Source organism: Telopea speciosissima, chromosome 9 (genome assembly GCF_018873765.1).
Source record: "Telopea speciosissima isolate NSW1024214 ecotype Mountain lineage chromosome 9, Tspe_v1, whole genome shotgun sequence".
NCBI classification, from domain to species: Eukaryota; Viridiplantae; Streptophyta; class Magnoliopsida; order Proteales; family Proteaceae; genus Telopea; species Telopea speciosissima.
Window position 1 is genome coordinate 17,996,486 of NC_057924.1, and position 18,470 is coordinate 18,014,955.

At 37.8% G+C, this 18,470-nt stretch overlaps 1 protein-coding gene across 2 annotated transcripts; it reads right to left on the reverse strand.

Moving 5' to 3' along the window:
• Positions 1-5,504: 5,504 nt before the first annotated feature.
• Positions 5,505-14,123, reverse strand: LOC122639894 (auxin response factor 3-like). 2 transcript variants are annotated; one of them, XM_043832918.1, is made up of 12 exons: positions 13,377-14,120; positions 13,105-13,161; positions 12,788-12,967; positions 12,550-12,634; positions 12,322-12,412; positions 12,086-12,250; positions 10,813-10,932; positions 10,652-10,727; positions 7,727-7,889; positions 6,705-7,618; positions 6,433-6,623; positions 5,505-5,901 (listed from the first exon to the last, which is right to left on the reverse strand). In XM_043832918.1, exons 1-12 carry the CDS (start codon positions 13,722-13,724, stop codon positions 5,772-5,774), a joined length of 2,520 nt encoding a protein of 839 aa, XP_043688853.1. In that variant the 5' UTR covers positions 13,725-14,120; the 3' UTR covers positions 5,505-5,771. The 2 variants fall into 2 exon arrangements, with proteins under 2 accessions (XP_043688853.1, XP_043688854.1); XM_043832919.1 differs by lacking the exon at positions 5,505-5,901 and having other exon boundaries at positions 6,451-6,636; positions 13,377-14,123.
• Positions 14,124-18,470: the final 4,347 nt, after the last annotated feature.

Here is an 18,470-nt window from a genome sequence, read left to right on the forward strand (position 1 = left end):
GTTCTATTCAAATAATGGTTCTCTGTATATGATCTTTGGCAAACACTGACGATAGCCTTTAACCAATCAAACTAAGCGTGTTAAGAGAAAACGATAGACGATAGTACTTGACAGGATAGGTTATACTTAGGATAGCCTGGAATCATATTTCTTTTTATGGTTGCTTTGAAACTTGTAGTTTTAGTGAACCAAAGTATGTGCCAAAGATTAGGTAATAATGCTAAAACGGATTCAAAACCTAAGGATAGTTTCTTCTCATTAATTCACCTCTTTGTTAATTAGTTTTTACTTAGTTTTAATTTAGTTTTGAATTTTGTAAATTTGATTTTCAAAACAAAATTCACATCAATTTTAGTAAATTTAGCCTTTCAGTTTCCCGTGGATTCGATCCCTATTTACCATTATTCTAATTAGTTTAATCAGAATTTATTTTTGATCTCTTAACGAAAGTGTATGGGTGCAGCCTTTTTGTGAAAGTGTATGGGTGCAGCCTGCACCCAAATGCTCTCTCTCTCTCTCTCTCTCTCTCTCTCTCTCTCTCTCTCTCTCTCTCTCTCTCTGTGTGTGTGTGTGTAAATAAACCCTTCTTTTCTTAATATGAAACCATGAAAGGCCCAATGAGGCCTTTCAGCTGGAGTGTGGGAGTGTGGCCTACGTTAGCACTTCCATGAGTCTATCTCTCTCCTCCCCATGTCCCCTTGTTTTGAAGAGGAGAGAGATAGACACATAGGAGTATTGGCGTAGGCCATTATTTGATAGAAAATTACTTCTCATATGATAATTATCACCGGATGTAATGAAACCATTTTTCTCTTAGGCTCCGTTTGACTGTAAAGGGAATCAAAAGGGGGAGAAGAGAAAATTTTCAAATCTAAAAAGAAACTTTTGTAATCATTACCCCATGTGATTGTATAAACTACTTAAATTTCTTACCATATTTAGTAATGATACATTTTATATTTTAAACCAAAAGGAATTGGATGCAAAACGAAATAAAATTTAATAACAAAAAATGAAATGATTTGGAGTTAGTGATATTATCACATGGGATAATGATTACAAAAATTTCTTGTTTAAGTATGAAAATTCCACTTTCCTACCCTGTAATTCCCCTTACAACATGATGGAGCCTTAGCAACCTGTGTGTGTGTGTAAATAAACCCTTTTTCTCTTAATATGAAACCATGAAAGGCTTCTACTTAACTATGGAACAGCCAAAAGGCCTCATTTGATATGTAATGTTGAATTAAAGTCCCCCGCTGTAATTTACAAAAGTTGGGTCTCTTTTGCTTCTAGAAACAACTTTAAAATGCCCTCTCTTCGGTGATTTCCCAATTTATTAAATCCTTCTTGCAATAGATGTCTCTTCACAAAAAATTTCTAAAAAAGAAAAAAAAAAAACCTTCCATGTTGCTTAATAAACAAAAAACTGTCACATGGGTTATGTGCTGGCATGACCTGATCCTACGCATCAATCAACGCTCCCTCTCCATACTCTTAAATTCTTGTTTGGACTAAATGGGTACATGGCATTGATAACACTATATATCCAACTCTGTTTCTCTTGCAAAACCCCATTTTCAATATATAATATTTCTTGTACAGAGGGGATATAAGCACATGATAACCATATCACAGATGGCTTATTTATTCCATCTTTTATTAAAATCCCTAAATCAAACATAAGAACAACCAGCCTTATATGACTTGGAGTTCTCTCTACTCCATTAGTTGAGATTCTGAGTATCAATAATGGAACATTTTGATTCTTGGGAGTCTTCTACTTCTTCTACTTCTACTTCTAGAGATGAAAAGGTAGAACCCACTGAGCTCTTAGAAGAGAACTGGTTTTTCAACAACTTGTTTCATAGAAAGACATCCATGGTTAGATGTGCTTCTGATCCTACTCCTTCATGGACTGGTTGCCAAGAGATGACTGTAAGGAGCCCCAGTGATTCAAGCTCTTCATCATCGATGTCGAATGAAGTAGCCGAAGTGGATCACTGCAACCAACAAACTTCAATTACCACTTCTGAGGTCTTACAGCCACAACAAACCTCCATTAAGGTACCAACCATACCATTAAAATCATATATTTTGGGTTTATGTGTTACTCTTACTCTGTTTTGACAGTGTGATTTGAATACAGAGCATGACCCAAGTGCAGAAGAAACCAAAGGTTGATAGCCCGTCACTAGTTAGATCACCTTCACTGCCTCCTACTATAGGAAGGGAGAAAGTAACAACTGGAGTCCAAGAAAGCAGCCATGGATCAAGAAAATTGACGCGGCAGGCATCACTTAACCCTTCAAGCGTCTTGCCACCGCAACATATCTCTAAGGTACTTGCTCTCTGATACCACTTATTGGGACTTAGGTAGAACTCATCTTTAAAAACTAGTTTTCTTTTTTGTCTCTCGCAATATCTGATTTCAATAAAATTTGGATTGCAGAGCATGACACCAGGTCCCAGCATTCGAAGGCACCGAACGCGGAGCGAAACAAAAGTGGATATAAAGGAGAGTGATCAACAGTCTTCAAGTAGAAACACCATGAATAGGACTCTTAGTCGCAGGAAGACAATGAGTGATTTAGAGATTGAGGAATTACAAGGTTTTAAGGACTTGGGTTTTACATTTAACAAGGAAGATCTGAATCCAAGTGTGGTGAACATAGTTCCTGGACTGAGAGATAGGAGCGAAGAAGATGATAACTGCAGGGATGAAGAAAAGGTAAGGAGGCCTTATCTGTCTGAAGCATGGGTTCTGCAAAGACCATCAGCTCCTCTGATACCCAATTGGGTTGAAAGGAGATCAGCAGCAGGAGAAGACATGAAGGAACAATTGAAATTCTGGGCTAGGGCTGTGGCATCTAACGTGCGTTAGAATTAATGTTAAAACATATATACATTACATTACCTGATAACCCCTATTTTCATAAAAAAAGATTAACTTCAGTAAATTAGCTTTTAATAAGTTTGGGTAGTGTTTACCTCAAAACATTCCCCATCACGTTCCCTCTGTTATTCTGCTCCTATGTATATTATTTTTGTTTTGTAGTGTAAAAGAGGTGGTTATGGGATTACGTCTGTTAATGGATACTTAAAATCTCCATTCTGATTTCTGTTCTGCTTTCTCCTGTAAATTCAGAAAAAAAAAAAAGCTTATTTGATTCGCTTGGGGTGGTTTGGACTGAATTTTCCTTAAGCCACGGTGAAGGGAATCCCTTGACCATAACTTTTGGATACGCAGGGGAGGGTGTTATCGATTTCTTCTAATAGGGAATGTTTGAAAACCCTAGGGTAGTGGCTGAACCCTACAATATGGTGTAGGAAAATTTTCTCCTGAGGAATTTTGTTTTTGGTGGCAAGGTTTTAATGTGCAGTCCTAGGACCTGGTATCGATCACTAATCACTGCCTATACCAATACCAATACAGGTTGGCCTTACTGAGCTTGATCATCAGATCCTTTTTCCCCTCCAGATACTAATATGAGTTTTTTTTATTTATTTACCATTTACTCTCCCCTGTTTTGATACCACAGATCATGGAATGTGCTATCGGTATCGAATCAGCCGGATCATATTGGCATCGATCATGGAATTAGATATTGATATCAGATCAGCCGGATCATATCAGTATTGGTTGAGGCCGATACCAATACTTGGCCGATCTTGGATCGAATATCAGTATTGATTTACTTTTCTTTATCGTTGGTTGTTGATCTGGGACCAACTGTTTACCCCCTCCCCCCAACAAAAAAAAAACAAAACAAAAACTGTGCCCAACTTATGTAGGATCAAAGGCAAACCTGTCTTTTATGTTTAAAGTAGAAAGGCAAACATGTCTTCAGAAAAAACAAAAAAAAAAAAAAAAAAAAACAGATCTAAAAGTTGATTAGATATGAACCTAACTGGATTATTAATTTTGGCCATCTTCATAATTAAGGTTCTACCCCTCCATAATGGAACTTTTGACTTGTTAATATATCAAATTGCCATTTTTTGTATGAATCTTAAGTGTCTACCCTACAGGCCTTGCATTTTTATCAGGTCAAACGTCTCTCTCTCTCTCATCATGCCTTGAACTGCAACAGCTACCATTCAATGAATGGCCTCCCTAGAGAGTCAAATGAGCTAAGTATGCAACAGTTCAAAATCCCCAAATTGTCGCGGAATTTCTGGAGACAGAGGACTTAAACTCTTAAATGATAAAAATAGTTGTATAATCATCTTAGAATGAGAAATTGACCTAAAATGCATACCAAACACAGCCTTAGCTTCTTGATCTCCAAGAGATCCTTCTTCCCTCTTCTAAGCATGGTACTTAGAATCGGAGAAGCCAATATTGATTCCTGGCTTATCCTGGGTCAGGGATCGGTATCAGTCAAGCATAGAAAATCTTGCTGGCCGATCCATACCCACATTAGACCAATATATACCAAAATTGGGCCAATACGATTCAATACAGACTGATACTGAACCGATCCAAAATTCTACGTGCCGATACTGGGCCATTCCAAGCCAATACATTATATTTGCACTAAACAGAGCCAACTTTCTTACTCTTTGCAGTTTGTTTGGCAGTTGGTAACTGCTAACAATTTCAAAGGTCAATTCCATTCAACAATAGAATGTGACCTGTTTCAGACAATAAAGATCACATCATGTTCAGGCAAGACATCACATATGAGACCAAAACTTACTACATTGTCTTAAGAACATGATCAGGGACAAATTGAACAAAAACACTACACAAAAAGGAAACTATCCAAGCAAGTCAACTCGGCTGAGGCAGATATGAGAAATGTGCAAAGCTTGACATTCAACAACAGTGGATATACCTTGCTAAGGTGATTCAGAAAATGACAAACACTTACTATAATTATCGTCCAACCAAATCCAAGAGCTGTGCCAGTGTCACAGTCTCTAACATTATTGCATCTATAAACAACTTGCTCTTCTGACAAAAGGATAAACCAAACAGGGTGGAAGCAAAAAATCTGAGATTCCTAACTACTTTCAGAAGCATCTAGTTCAACCCAAGGACACCACAAACATACTCCCAATCAACATATCTAATAATATCAGAAGAAAAGGGCATACCCAGTGCATGAGGCTCCCAACACTGCAGGGTCTGGGGAGGGTCATAATGTACACAGCCTTACGGAGAGGCTGTTTCCAGATACTCGAACCCATGACCACTTAGTCACAATGGAGCAACCTTACTGTTGCACCAATGTGAATGCACCTAATAGATTTGGCTATCAAGTCACTAGGAGTCCATGAGCAATGATAAACAAGAGTTGCTCTTGAGCAGTTCTATGAATAAGTCTTCTATGGCCTATCTAATTCAAAATACAAAGGACCAGTATGACCAAACCCCAATGACACATTAACATGAAGTGATGGACAAGTCATAGAGCAGTCATCAAAATGCTTAATAAAGGATTCGATTTTATGACAGATAATGCACACATTCAATGCAATTGTTCAGTTTCTGTGAATTGATACCCAAGAGGAACTGTCATTCTCATTACAACTGGCAAACCAGGAATCCTGAAGTTTTATCTTCAATAGCCACTACCCCATAAATAATAACCAACATATTAATTCAAATCCAGCCTGAACATGTTCCCAGAATACTGGTCTGGCTACTAATACTTGTCATCAATGATTCATGGACAGTAAGAGTTGCTTCCACAATCAAGAGAAATAAAACAATAATCAACCAATTGTTGGAGAAGAATTATTCGCAACTGCTTAAAAAGAAGTCATATGTGAATAGTACTAGGAGCTTCCTCCAGTAAACCATGGATTCTATCACCAGCCACTTTGTGTACCACCATTTCTTCTTCATTACGAGAATATATCAAAATTTTTGAAGCAGCAGTGCAGAATTCCCTGCAGCAGAAACCAAATATCTAAGCATTTATACTCCCAGGAGATTATTTAGAAATGGTGAACTCAAACTATAGTAATTTAACTAACTAACTAACTAACTAACTAACTATATATATATTTTTTTTTATTATTTTTTTTATTTTTTTTTTTTTTTTTCTTTGGGGGGGGGGGGTGGGGGGAGAGAAGGGAGGGAGCATATAGAGGATAGCTAACCCTACTAGTGCAGGCAGGAAACAGAATGAAACACCCAATCCATTAAAACTATTCATGCGCTCTTTTTGGTAACTTTAATAGATCAGAACAGTTTAAACCACACTCTGCTTGCCCCTATGAACATCACCAGAACATTCCCAACCAGGATGTGAAACCTTGAATGCTGTCTCTACCCCAAGAAAGTAGCTCTAGTTTGATAGAATGGACACAAACAGTAGTCTCATTGGTGCACAAAATGCCAAATTGAGGCTTTTTCCAAGGGCAAGACCAGATCCTAATAGTTTAACTGGATCAACAGGTATGTGTGATGCTACTTACTGCCATGGATCATCTCCAACAAGCATCATATCATCCCCATTATCTGTGTAAAGAACTTGCCATCCTTTCTCAGGATCATTCAATTGCCCTTGCATATTGAAAAGCCGCTCCAGCTCACAAATCAGATCATCATACCCATCAAGCTTCATGAGATCAATTGCCCTGCCTACAACACTCCCTTGCTTGTGAACCTGCAGTTTTGATCTTATAACAAACAACAATGTAAAGCAATATCTTAAGGCACAAGTCTTAAAAACATAAAGAACTCTTACTTTGGTACAACCACGTCCTACTGCATTTGTCAACACAGAATGCTTCAAATTTGATTGCTTTCCTGTCGATGCCTGAAATTTCAAGTTTTCAGTTGAAGATGAAGTGATTGGAATGGAGGTATCCTCTTTGTTCGCTAAATGGAATTCCTCGGTTAAAGGAAAACCAAAAAGCCTGCAGCTACTTGTGCCAGTGGGAAGCACATGTTGACTTCCCTTTAATGCTGACTGTGTCAATAGAGTGTTAGGACGCTGACGGTCTAGTTGATTCTGCTCTTTCACAAGATCCTCGGAGCACATGCTCCGCAAGTCCTCCAGCGTATTCCAACGTCCAGAAGCTGACAAAGATGTCCGTTTAACGCCCAATGCTTCAAAATCATTACTACCTCGCCCCTTCTCTTGATTAACTCCACCATATGCATGGCAAGGGTATGAGCTGTTACTGTGCGGTTGTTGAAACATTAGCACAGAAGATGGCGAAGAAACTTGAATAGATGGGACATGACTATTGTAGCATTGCATCAAGGAAGACCATCCACTTCCAGTCCTAGACATGCGAATCCCATCAAACATCCCAAATCCTCCACTTTCACAGGCCTGGATATCAACTGGCACTGTTCTATATGGTGGTTTTGAAGTTATTTCTTGACCTTGCAAGACCTTATGGAATCGAATAGATTCACCAAAGTCCATTGTAGACATGGAAACATTAGAGTTTCCAAGAGGGAGTGTTGAACCACTTCCTATTGCAGCCATCCCCAAACCATTTGAACCTGGGAGGAATCTCCTAATTTCAGATGGATGATGATTCTGCACATCCGTACTATTGTAGGGATTACTAGAACCCAAAATTTCTTGACCTTGCAAGACCTTCTGGAACCTTAAAGATTCCCCAAAGTCTGAATATTCAGTTCCATCTGTAGAAAAATTAAAAGGAAAAAAAAGAAACAGAGAAGGGTTACGGAAAATCATTGCGTGCAAAAGGGAAAGAAATTAAAAAACAGCCCGTCTTCTGAGAAACCTACTGGAAACTGGAAAATCGTGTATGGCTGAAGGCAGATTGATCCTGGATCTCTTTGAACCAGGCCCTGACAAATTGCCAGGACCAGAAACTGAACCAGATGGCTCAATCTCCCAAGGAGAAACTCTGTCGTGTCGATTTATGTCAACATCATCATTCCACCTCACCTGTGGAAATGAGCCAGAATGCTTAAAGCTATTACAGTAATTTAGGGTTTAGGATAATTAAGAACCTAAGTGCATACAACCACAAAAAATCTACATAATAATGAACAATATCTATCAATTCAAACATTGAAACACACACACACACAAGCACAAACATATATGAACTCTTTTGTAAAGACCAGCCATATATAGAACTGGATGTGGACAACAACAGCATAGGAAAAATTTTATTCATTAAAGGTAGCATTACGTCACAGTAATCATAGAAGTAAGAAATTATACTATATTGTAGCCAGAAAAAAATTTGGTTAAAATATCCCAACAACAGCTGTATAAAAATTGACAGAGTACTAAGCAAATTATATTGTCCCAATCATTAGCAGGGTACCATGGGATCAGCAAATTCCTTTCAACACCCAAACCCTCCACATCTTTGAAGATTATTCTGTTCCACTCTTTCTAAGTGTTCCAGACAAGTATCTCTGTGCAGCAGTGCCTTTTAACCTCAAGGATCTAGTCAACCACAAGGAAAACACTTCTTTTACACGGAGACTGACCCAGAAAATATAAAAAATAGATGTAAGAAAAAACCAAAGGAAGAAATACATAGCACATTTTCTTAATGCTTTTCTCGTGGTGCATCATTTGGCAATCCTACACTCCAACAGATAAGGTGTTTCATAGGAAACTGTTTACAATGCCAAATAGCCACTAAACGATGACATACGTTGTTTCAGCTCGGAGGCTGGATATGCAGCCTAAATCTGAACTGAATTCTTCTAGTTAAAGAATCTCTTTCTAGTTTCTCTGGAACAGTTGCGAGATTCTGCTTCTGGAAGCAACCCCTCCACTAGGAATCTAGGCCATGTCTCAGTTCCAATGTGGATGATACCAGAGGGGGACTGGCCTATGATCACCTCCTTGGTAAGCCCCACCTCAATAATTAGCTAATCAAACATAAGCCCACCTCTGGAGATTCCTCCTTTTGCTCCTTCCCACAGGTGCTAGTTGTGCTGCCCAAGTGAAGAAATCTATCCTTTGGTATGTGGGTCTTCCCAAATCAAATTAAGGTCTTATGTTTCACTTTTCCCCCACAGGAAATAATAGAAAGATTGGAGGAAGAACACAGCTTTAGAGTTCAGATTCCATCAACTGCTGTCTTCCTCTTCTCTGAAATATTCATTCCCCAAAGCTTCAACAGGTATCAATAGATACTCCTCCATCTTAGAATATGAATGGTTCCTTCCAAGTTTCAAGACCCTGTATAATTGCAATCACTAATCTGCATTTAGCACCAAGTTCCTTTGGTGGTCATCAGCCTGTCATCAGCCTGCATAAGTGCGAACATGACTTGCAAACCACTGCCCACTGCTCCCATAATCCTTCTAAAACAATATCCCTTGTATTACCTGGGAATGCTATTGTGGAAAATTCAGCAACCACCATGATTTTGAAGTGTTCATGCATAGGCTAGGTCCTGTACCAAGTATGACCTCAGATAGAGCCTATTAGAGGGCAAGGATCCATGTAGCAGACCCCATTTAGGTGAGATTCTCCCGACTTGCTGGGTTGTGCTTCTTTCCTCTTACTTTCGGTCTTTCATCTTTCATTTGTCTTTTACCATTTTTAATTTCTCATCTCATTACCCACCCCTCTTTTCCCATCTCTTCACTCCCCTTTTTAGTTTAGACCTCAGTTTTCCTACTTTGATTTGTTTGGATCCATGTAGCCGACCCCATTAAGTTGGGATAAGGCTGAGATTTTTTGTTGTTGTTGTTGTTGTACGCTTCTACGGAAGGAAACAAAATTTCTGAGCATTTATTTGAAAAACAGTGAGCCAGTAGTGTATGTATGGCACGTGGCATTTCATCAATGAAATAGATGCAATGGATTGATGACTTGTCTAGAAAACGGGTTTGTGCCAACAAAGATTTAAGTTGGCTGGATTTGACAGATCATACGTGATAGATTGACGGATTCTTGAGATTAGGAAGGAAAAGAAATTTCTGCGCATTTATTGAAAAACAGTGAGCCAGTAGTGTATGGATGGCAGGTCACATTTCATTAGTGAATTAGATGCAATGGATTGATGACTTGTCTAGACTAAGGGTTTGTGCCCACTAAGATTTATGTTGGCTGGATTTGACAGATCATAAGTGATGGATTGACGGATTTCTGAGAATAGGGAAAATGAAAGCACAGATTTATGTTGGCTATGGCTAGGAGAACAGCAAATAAAATATAGAAACTAAGAAAAGTATTATAGAGGAAGAACCAAAGTTTATATCAGACGCAAGCATTCAATAATCTTCATTAACATATGAGAGTAACAACTTACAATGTCTTATATCTCCCCATGTTTGGAACTTTACCCTAGCCTTAGCTTTTTTCTTAATCAGTATTTTAAGGCTCAAATATCCAAAAATTACCTTCAGATGACTTAGTATCTTCTGACACCTACTGATGATGCAAAACTGATCGAAGAATATCATGAAATGAAAAACTCATTAAATGAAATAGCTAAAGCTGATAAAACAGAAAACCAGTAGCAGACTAAATTCCCAAGTTTAGAATTTTGAAATCTATAAGTGACACATTCTCAGATTAGTCTAGGTGGGACAGAAATGTCCTTTCAGATTATTTCTGCAGAATTTTCAGCAGCCAATCCCAATCATCAGGGTTTAGTTCAGAGTTCTTGGACATTAAAATAAGAAGTATGAAAACACATGGATCTGGTATACTTTAGAATTTTTCGTGCTTACCAGTAAACATCTCCATTTTGAACCAGGCCATCTAACAGGATCCATATCACTAATCCCCATTATCATTCCAGTGTATCTGCAAATGTAGAAACACATAAATCCTCCTAAAACTGTAATGATGCATTTTAATTGATGTGGTACTAATAATAGAGTTGCCAAACCTTCTCTCTGCTGCATCTTCACTTTCAACCCGCATTTTAAATCTCATTCCTACAGAGAATAAATTGTCGAGGCTCCTTGAGAATTTACGGTAAGGTATTATAAATTCAGACTGGGTTGCCCTGAAAGATGGGAGAAATGGCTCAGAAATACATTAGGCATATTAAACATATCATGCCCACGTGTTTCTTTGCATGAAAATGGTATGAATGTCAGAATCTGACAGACACAAAGTATGCCAAAAACAGAATTTGCAGAATTAGAGGTTATACATTTCTAAAATTATTAAATAATTTAATTTTTTTTATTATACAAATAGATCTAAAAGTGTTGCGAAAGAGTCATATTGTCAACACATGTACATGCATTTAAGTTTTTTATACTGTCTTGAAACATTATTTAGAGGCAATTACGGCAAATCATTATAGGTAGTCTTGTAACTATTATCATGGATGCACCTATATACCAGAGTGGCTTCTGGGTCGGATACAGTGAGGCTCCTATTATGACATGTCTAGGTAAAATACACCAGGTGACCCATCAAGGTATTAAAATCCTACAGTAAACCTCTATCATAAAATTTTCAACGTAAAAAAATTTCACAACATGAATATGCACATTTTTTGAAGCCATTTTCAGGAAAAAGATTAACAAGGCTAGTACTAGTGATTAAACATAATTCACTCATATATTAAACTAGCATATGTGGTTGTGATTCCTAACATCCAACTTTCATTAATTTTTCAATCCCACTGTATCTTCCCAGTTTTCTACACTGGCACTTTACATAGCTTCATACAAAACTTTGCACCCTCTACTAATCAGTTATCGCAGGTTCAAATTCAATTCAAGATTGTCAATGCCAAAATGTTTTTGCATATAGTTTCAATTTGTGTGGCACTCCAATCCTAAATTCTGAGTTGAGAATGATTCTTGGTAATGTTACATAAATATAGCATTGTTGAGAATTCTACATGGTAATATGACTTCATTTTTACGATTTTCTGCACACCTTGTATGCATATGCAACGTACCTATTATAGGAAGTTTCATCTGTGTTCATTATTTCCATAATTACCTCTCTTTGCAACAAGTCAGAAAAGTGTAGATCAAGTATAAAGTATAATGTCCCTTCGCATCAAACAGTCAATAAGTTCCTTAGACTTAATGGACTCTAAAATATTCCAAACCTAATTTTCCAAATTTTACAAGCATTTAAACAATTGATTATGACATTATTCTTCAAGATAAACCAATGAAATAACTTCATAATACCTCGGATTATAAGAAACGTGGAACACACTCTTTGTGGACACAGCTTTAGCAACAGCTACGAAGTTGCCCAGGTTCAAACTCTGGCTACAAAGAGCTGGAAAAGGAATACTACCTTTAACTTGAGCTGCCCTCCGAATTCCCAATCGCAGTTCTCCATTCCCACCCCTGTCCAAAAGTTTAATGATTATAATATAAACGAGGGATATTTGAAATTCCCAGGCTTTTAGTTTTTCTACCTAAGAAAGAGCACAGCATCACCAGAGACAAGCTTCTTCCTGTTGACAAATGCACTCCATCCAGTGGTGAGCAAATGCCTCCTAGGCTGACCTGAACAATTAAGAGAGAGAAGGACAGAACCCATAATTATTAAATAAGTAGGCACCCAGAAAATATCCATCAACCATCCACATAATCTAAATTCAAATCTTAGAAAATAAAAACAGAGGACTCTGCAACCCATATACCCCTGTATATATGCCGAAACTTCCACTCAACGCCATGCAAGTCTTTGGCTATAAGCTCTTGTGACGGTCTTTGCAGTTTATAATCCTACCAACAACAGTTACAAATCAAAATCCCACACCATGAGGAAAATCCACAAGTTTCTTCTAGCACAAAACAACAAGGATTTCGGCCCCGTACTACTGGTACATATAAAGCATGAGAATTTGAATGAAGACACTAGCCCACTACTAATGCTACCAGAGGAGGGAAGCAGTCTTCAGCAGCTCGCCTAGGGACAGAGAAGCCTCCATGGGTGCTGGTATCAGATGCTGTGAGTGTCTTGCAGAACATATGAGGTGTTGTGGATTTGCCAACACCTTCAACTTCCTCATCTTCCCAATCTGCTTCAATCTCTCCTTCCTGCAATTTCTTCTCAATCTGCTCAAAACCAAAAACAAAGAACGAATTAAAAGAAAAACAAAACCACCACGAAATTAGGGAAAGAAAGTACAAAATTCGAACACCATTAACTTGAAAAATAAGTCTTCCAGGCAAAATAACAGCACTTTTATTACCTCACTTTCAGGAACGAGAGAGACCTGCGCGTAAACCTCATCGGTAGGTACTTCAGCCTGCAATACCCAAAAAGGAATAAATAATTTTAGTAATAATAATAAGAAATTGAAATAACAACAATAACTATAAATATAGAATACTATACATTTTACGGAAGAAAAAAAAAAAGCAATTTTCACAGAGAGAAGCCAAATTCAAGAAAGAATAATAAAATTGAAGGGACTTGAAATCAAACAAATTAATTTTCAGTGACGATAGAGTTGGCACTAACATGAAGCTTGACGTCGACAACACGGCAGAAGACATGAGGTGGAAGGTCGTAAACCATCGCCGGAAAATCAGAAATCTGCTCTAAATGTCCCTGCGGCAAGTAAACAACGACACTCCCTTTCTTAGGCAATGAAATGAGGGGTCCTGCACAAGCATGCCACAGCTCCATACAAACCGACGAAGAACCAGCAGCAGTTGCAGAAGGACAAACTGATGCGGCAGCAGTAGCACAAGAGGGCGTCGAAGAAGACGAAGACGAGGTCGATGAAAGCGAAGCCGACGCCCCATTGAAAGCAGAAGCATCTTCGTCGTCTTCGTTGACGGTGTTTAGATCGATAACTCCTCCCATCAATCAATCGAAACCCTAGAAATTAGCAACAAAGGGTTCCCAAACTGAAGAACAAACGAAGAAGAGGGATACGAATGAAGATGAATACTAAGCGTGACTGTAGCATTCGTGGCTGCATTCCCAAAAGGTACGCTGGGGAGCACCTGCTGCTTAACCTACGCACCCTTCACAGTGTTTCCTAAAGTAGTATAATAAGTCAAAACTTCATGGATTTGTGTACACACAAAACCTCTCTCTCTCTCTCTCAACGACAACAAGAAGAAGAAGAAACCAGAGTAGAGAAGAAAGGATCAAAATGAGAGAGAGGGTTTTTAATTCTCTCAAACGTTAGGTTTTACACATCAAATCAAAGTCTCTGTCGCTCTTTTATCTCTAAAACTGTAGCATTCTTCTCTTTCTCTTTCTCTCTCTCTTTCTTACTGTAACTTCTGCTTTTGCTTTAAACAACTTTGTTTAACAATTATTAGTTGTCGTTCCTCTTCATCTTCTTCCTCCTTTGGTCTCTCAAAGCAAAGCTCTCAGCTCTGCTACTACACTGTCGCTGCCGCTGCTGCTGCTGCAATTGCTGGCTACTGCAATTGCTTCTGCTGCGACTGCTGCTGCCGACTGTTGCGCTATGTCAGAATGTAATAAAAACCAACGCTTTACTTATTTGTTGTTTAAAGTAAAGAGGGGAACAGTCGTAACGATAGCGACCCAACCAACCACAGACCTTCATAGACTCCCATCATTTCCGGGCGCATGTCTTCACTCTTCACTGTTCACCACCCCCTACCCTTTTAATCCTTTTTTTTTATTTTTTCTCTCCTCTCTATATCCAAATTATTCTCAATGTCTCTCCTTCACCAGCCAACCAAAAGGAAGGAGTACGTGGACTCTCTGGTAGACCACTCATCCTAGCCATGCGATCCGTCACTTGTTCTTTAGTGGGCCCAACCAAGAATTAGATTCTTCCTAACTCTCAATCCTCAAGCTCAAGTGACCAAATACCAGTCAAATGTTTTGATTTGTTGTAACAAGTAGGTACCCGTGACTAGAGGTGTAAATGAATAGTCAAAACCTCTTTCCGTATCCGTGGTCATATTTATTTAGCACTATCCGAATCCATTCAAAAGCTAAACAGATGCAGATATCGATAGACTATAGCTATCTAAAAAGCTATATTTACATGTAAACAAATAAAATATCTTTTCTGTATCCGTATTCATGTCTGTGTCCGTTTAGCACTATCCAAATCCGTCTGAAAACTAATCGGATGCGGATGCGGATATAGCACTATTCAAGCTGAATTCGATTCGTTTACATCCTTACCCGTGACGTGTCTGACTCTGATACCAAATGTTATGTACTTGATTGATCATACTTTAACATATTTAGTCTCTAATCAATCACTTATTCTAGTCATTTGATCAGTTGTTTGTTCTTTAGTGGCCTCAACCAAGAATTAGAATCTTCCTGATTCTCAATCCTCAAGCTCAAGTGACCAAATACCATGTTTTGATGTGTGTTTAACAGGTAGTACCCGTGATGTGGTATTTGTCTCTAATATCAAACGTGAGGTATTTGATCGATCATGGTTTGAGGTATCAATATCAGATCGCTTGATATGGCTGATATTGTACGGTTTTGAAGGTGACTAATATTAAGCTTGGCTAGTAAGGTACGAACAAGAGATAAATAGTAAAAATATATATATATATCCTTCTAAGAAAAATTAGGATAAACTTGTTTGATACGGCGGATCAGTTTCGATATTGTATCAATATTGTATTGGTTTAAAAGTAGTCGATACGCCAAAAGATCTTTTGTTTGAACCGTACCAATATTATATAAATTTTGAAAGTATCTGATCTTGCACACTAAAATCATGAGATCCATACACCAAAAGCTCAAGATCTGATAAAACACTATAAATCAAATTCATTAATCTATTTCATACTAGTCTAGGCCAATCTAATGCGAATACATTAGATCGAGTCCAATTAGAGACATAATAGTTGTTGGTCCTCATATGAGGCTTTATAGATGCTAAATTTGTAATTTTATGATTAGAGATGTGGGAGATATGGGCTCCGTCGGCAAAGAGGTGTTGAGGTGTAAGTCGGAGTTAGGGTAGGATGGATGTAAGGATGTTGGGTTCATGTGGCAATTTTTTATCCACAAAACACCACACCATAGGACAAAAGGAAACAAAAGGCAAAGCTTCCTTTCTTTCTCTCTTTAGTCTTTTTTACTTTCATAGAGAGTGGAGCTCCCACGTGGGACTGCCTCCTCTGTTTTAAAGTTAGATTGGAATAAGTGGACGGGGTCCACTTATACACTTATTCGAATCCAATTGTAATCATGGGCCGCTTCCCATGTGAATGAGAGATAGACCAAAATTTTTAATACCTTATCAAAATACATATTAAATCACTGTTCTAAAGTTCTAACCAATCACGTTAACACAAATCGTATCAAAAAAGTATTTGAAGAAGATCGATAGATATTTCTTTACTTGCTAATGCGACAACGGTTACCTCCCACCCATAAGTCCACAAAAAAGATCCGAAATCCACGTGAGAGCATTCTTTATATTAAACTTTTGTCTATGCCACTTGAAGATCGATCTGACGTGGCAAATTCCAATTTGATAAGATATCCTCAAAATCTGATTAAAAGTTTTTTTTTCTTCTTTTTAAGAAATTAAGATAATTATTTATGGTCATTGAGCACAAAAACCTGCCGCTTAGAAATAGTTTTGAAGTAGGGGAACACCTAGACCACTTGTGATTAGAATAGATATTTGTTTAATTAGGATTCCAAAGCTATTTTATCCAAACACACTCATTTCAGATTATTACATGAGGAGAGTCCAATTAGATTGCTTGGAAATGCTTAGCTAATAATTATTTTGAAAGGGAGAGAGGAATGCTTTGCTTTTCAGGTTTGAATTCACAGAGTAAAAGCCAAGAGAAGCTACGATCCTTTGGATTAATTAAAGTACATGAGAGTACTGTGGTAAGATAAAACAATAATCACATTCTTGGAATGTGTTTGAAGAGCGTAATAATATGTATTCTCTACTAAGATACTTAAAGCGTTGGGAGGGACTGTTTGTTTCCACTCCTCCGGTCTAGTTTTGTTTTGATCAGTAGGTGATTAAGGAATACATGTGTGTATCTCCCCCCCTTAAGCAAGGTTAAGGAACTTATATATAGGACAATCGATTAGATTTGATTCCGATTCGAATCAATTTGGAATTGGCTGGAATCAGTCTAACTCAATATGGAAATAATCTGGGTTCAAAATCGCCGTTGGTTGATTCCAAGTTGAATCGGCTGGTTCCATCCATTTCGACCGGCTATTTTAAACCCTCTCCCCCCCCCCCCCAACACACACACACACACACGAAAATAGAAAGAGAGAGAGAATGCTTCATGGCCAATCAATATGGATAATTGAAGTTCACTATGGCTGTGTTTGGTTGGCAAGAAATGGATAGAATAAAAATGAAAAAAAAAAATAAAGCAACTTTTTTTTTTAAATTTGAGGAAAAAGATAGACACATAGGTCAACCTTTGTGTCATCGTGATTTTATTTTTATTTTATTTTTATTTTTTTTGGAATTTGAGGAAAGAAATAGACACATAAATGAACCATTGTGTCATCGTGGTTTTTGTCTTATTATGCTTTTTCTTCATTTTCTATCCATTCTTGCCAACCAAACAAAATCAATAAGTAAAAACATCCTTCAAATGATTAGAAATTTAGTAGAGATTATTCCAAGGAACGAGTTTTTTTTCTATTCCAGTGAAAAAGAATTTCCACATCCGCCTCCATTATTACCATTAAATTGCATTAGGGAGGGATAATATGACTTCCTAAATAATAAGGGGTGGGAGTGTAATGATGACCTAAAAGTCCAATTACATGGCCACATCACTAGTGTAGAAGAGATTTCTATGCTACATATCTTGAGGGAAACCTTAATCATTATTCTAATGAGAAGTCGATGATGAGATAAATGATCTTGTTCTTGATTTAGACCTAGATAGTGCTTCAGGTTCAGATGGCTTCTTAGGTGCAAAATTTTTTATTTTGTTGGGATATTATTGAAAGGAATGTGTGTTTGTTGAAATTAAAAACTTTTTCAAGGAAGGGATTATCACTACAAGTGTTAATAGTAATCTTATCAGCTTGGTGCCCAAAGTTAACTAGTTAAGGGTACTACAACTCTTGATAAATTTAGGCCAATATGTTTGGGTTTGCAAGTTTACTTTGGTGTTTCTCTATGGTTGGTTGTAACTTCCAGTCTACGATGGCCATCCTAATGTAGTACCAGTCCAAGGCTTAGGGTGGTTGTCATGGTTCCACTAGTGTGGAAGAAGAGAAGGTAATGGACCTCACCACCACAACTCTCTCCTTGCCTCTCTATCACCTTGAAGGTGGTAGCTGAAGCTCAACGACACCATATTCATTACCAAATTTTAAAGTACAAGGATCTCAATGAACACATGCGATAATGATACAAATAGGGTTTGTAGGTTATCTAGAACACACAAGTATCGTACTTTTCCAGAGGAATGCAATACAAGGTCATGATCTTTGTCAACTACCCCACCTCCAATGACCAAAACCCTTGCTTGAAAAGGAATAAGACTTTCATTTTCTCCCTTCAAATTTTCTCTTTTTGTGTTGTGCAATTATACTAGCAGGGTTTTAGCGAAGCTTCTCTTAAATAGAAAAAGCTAACTTAAGAGATTA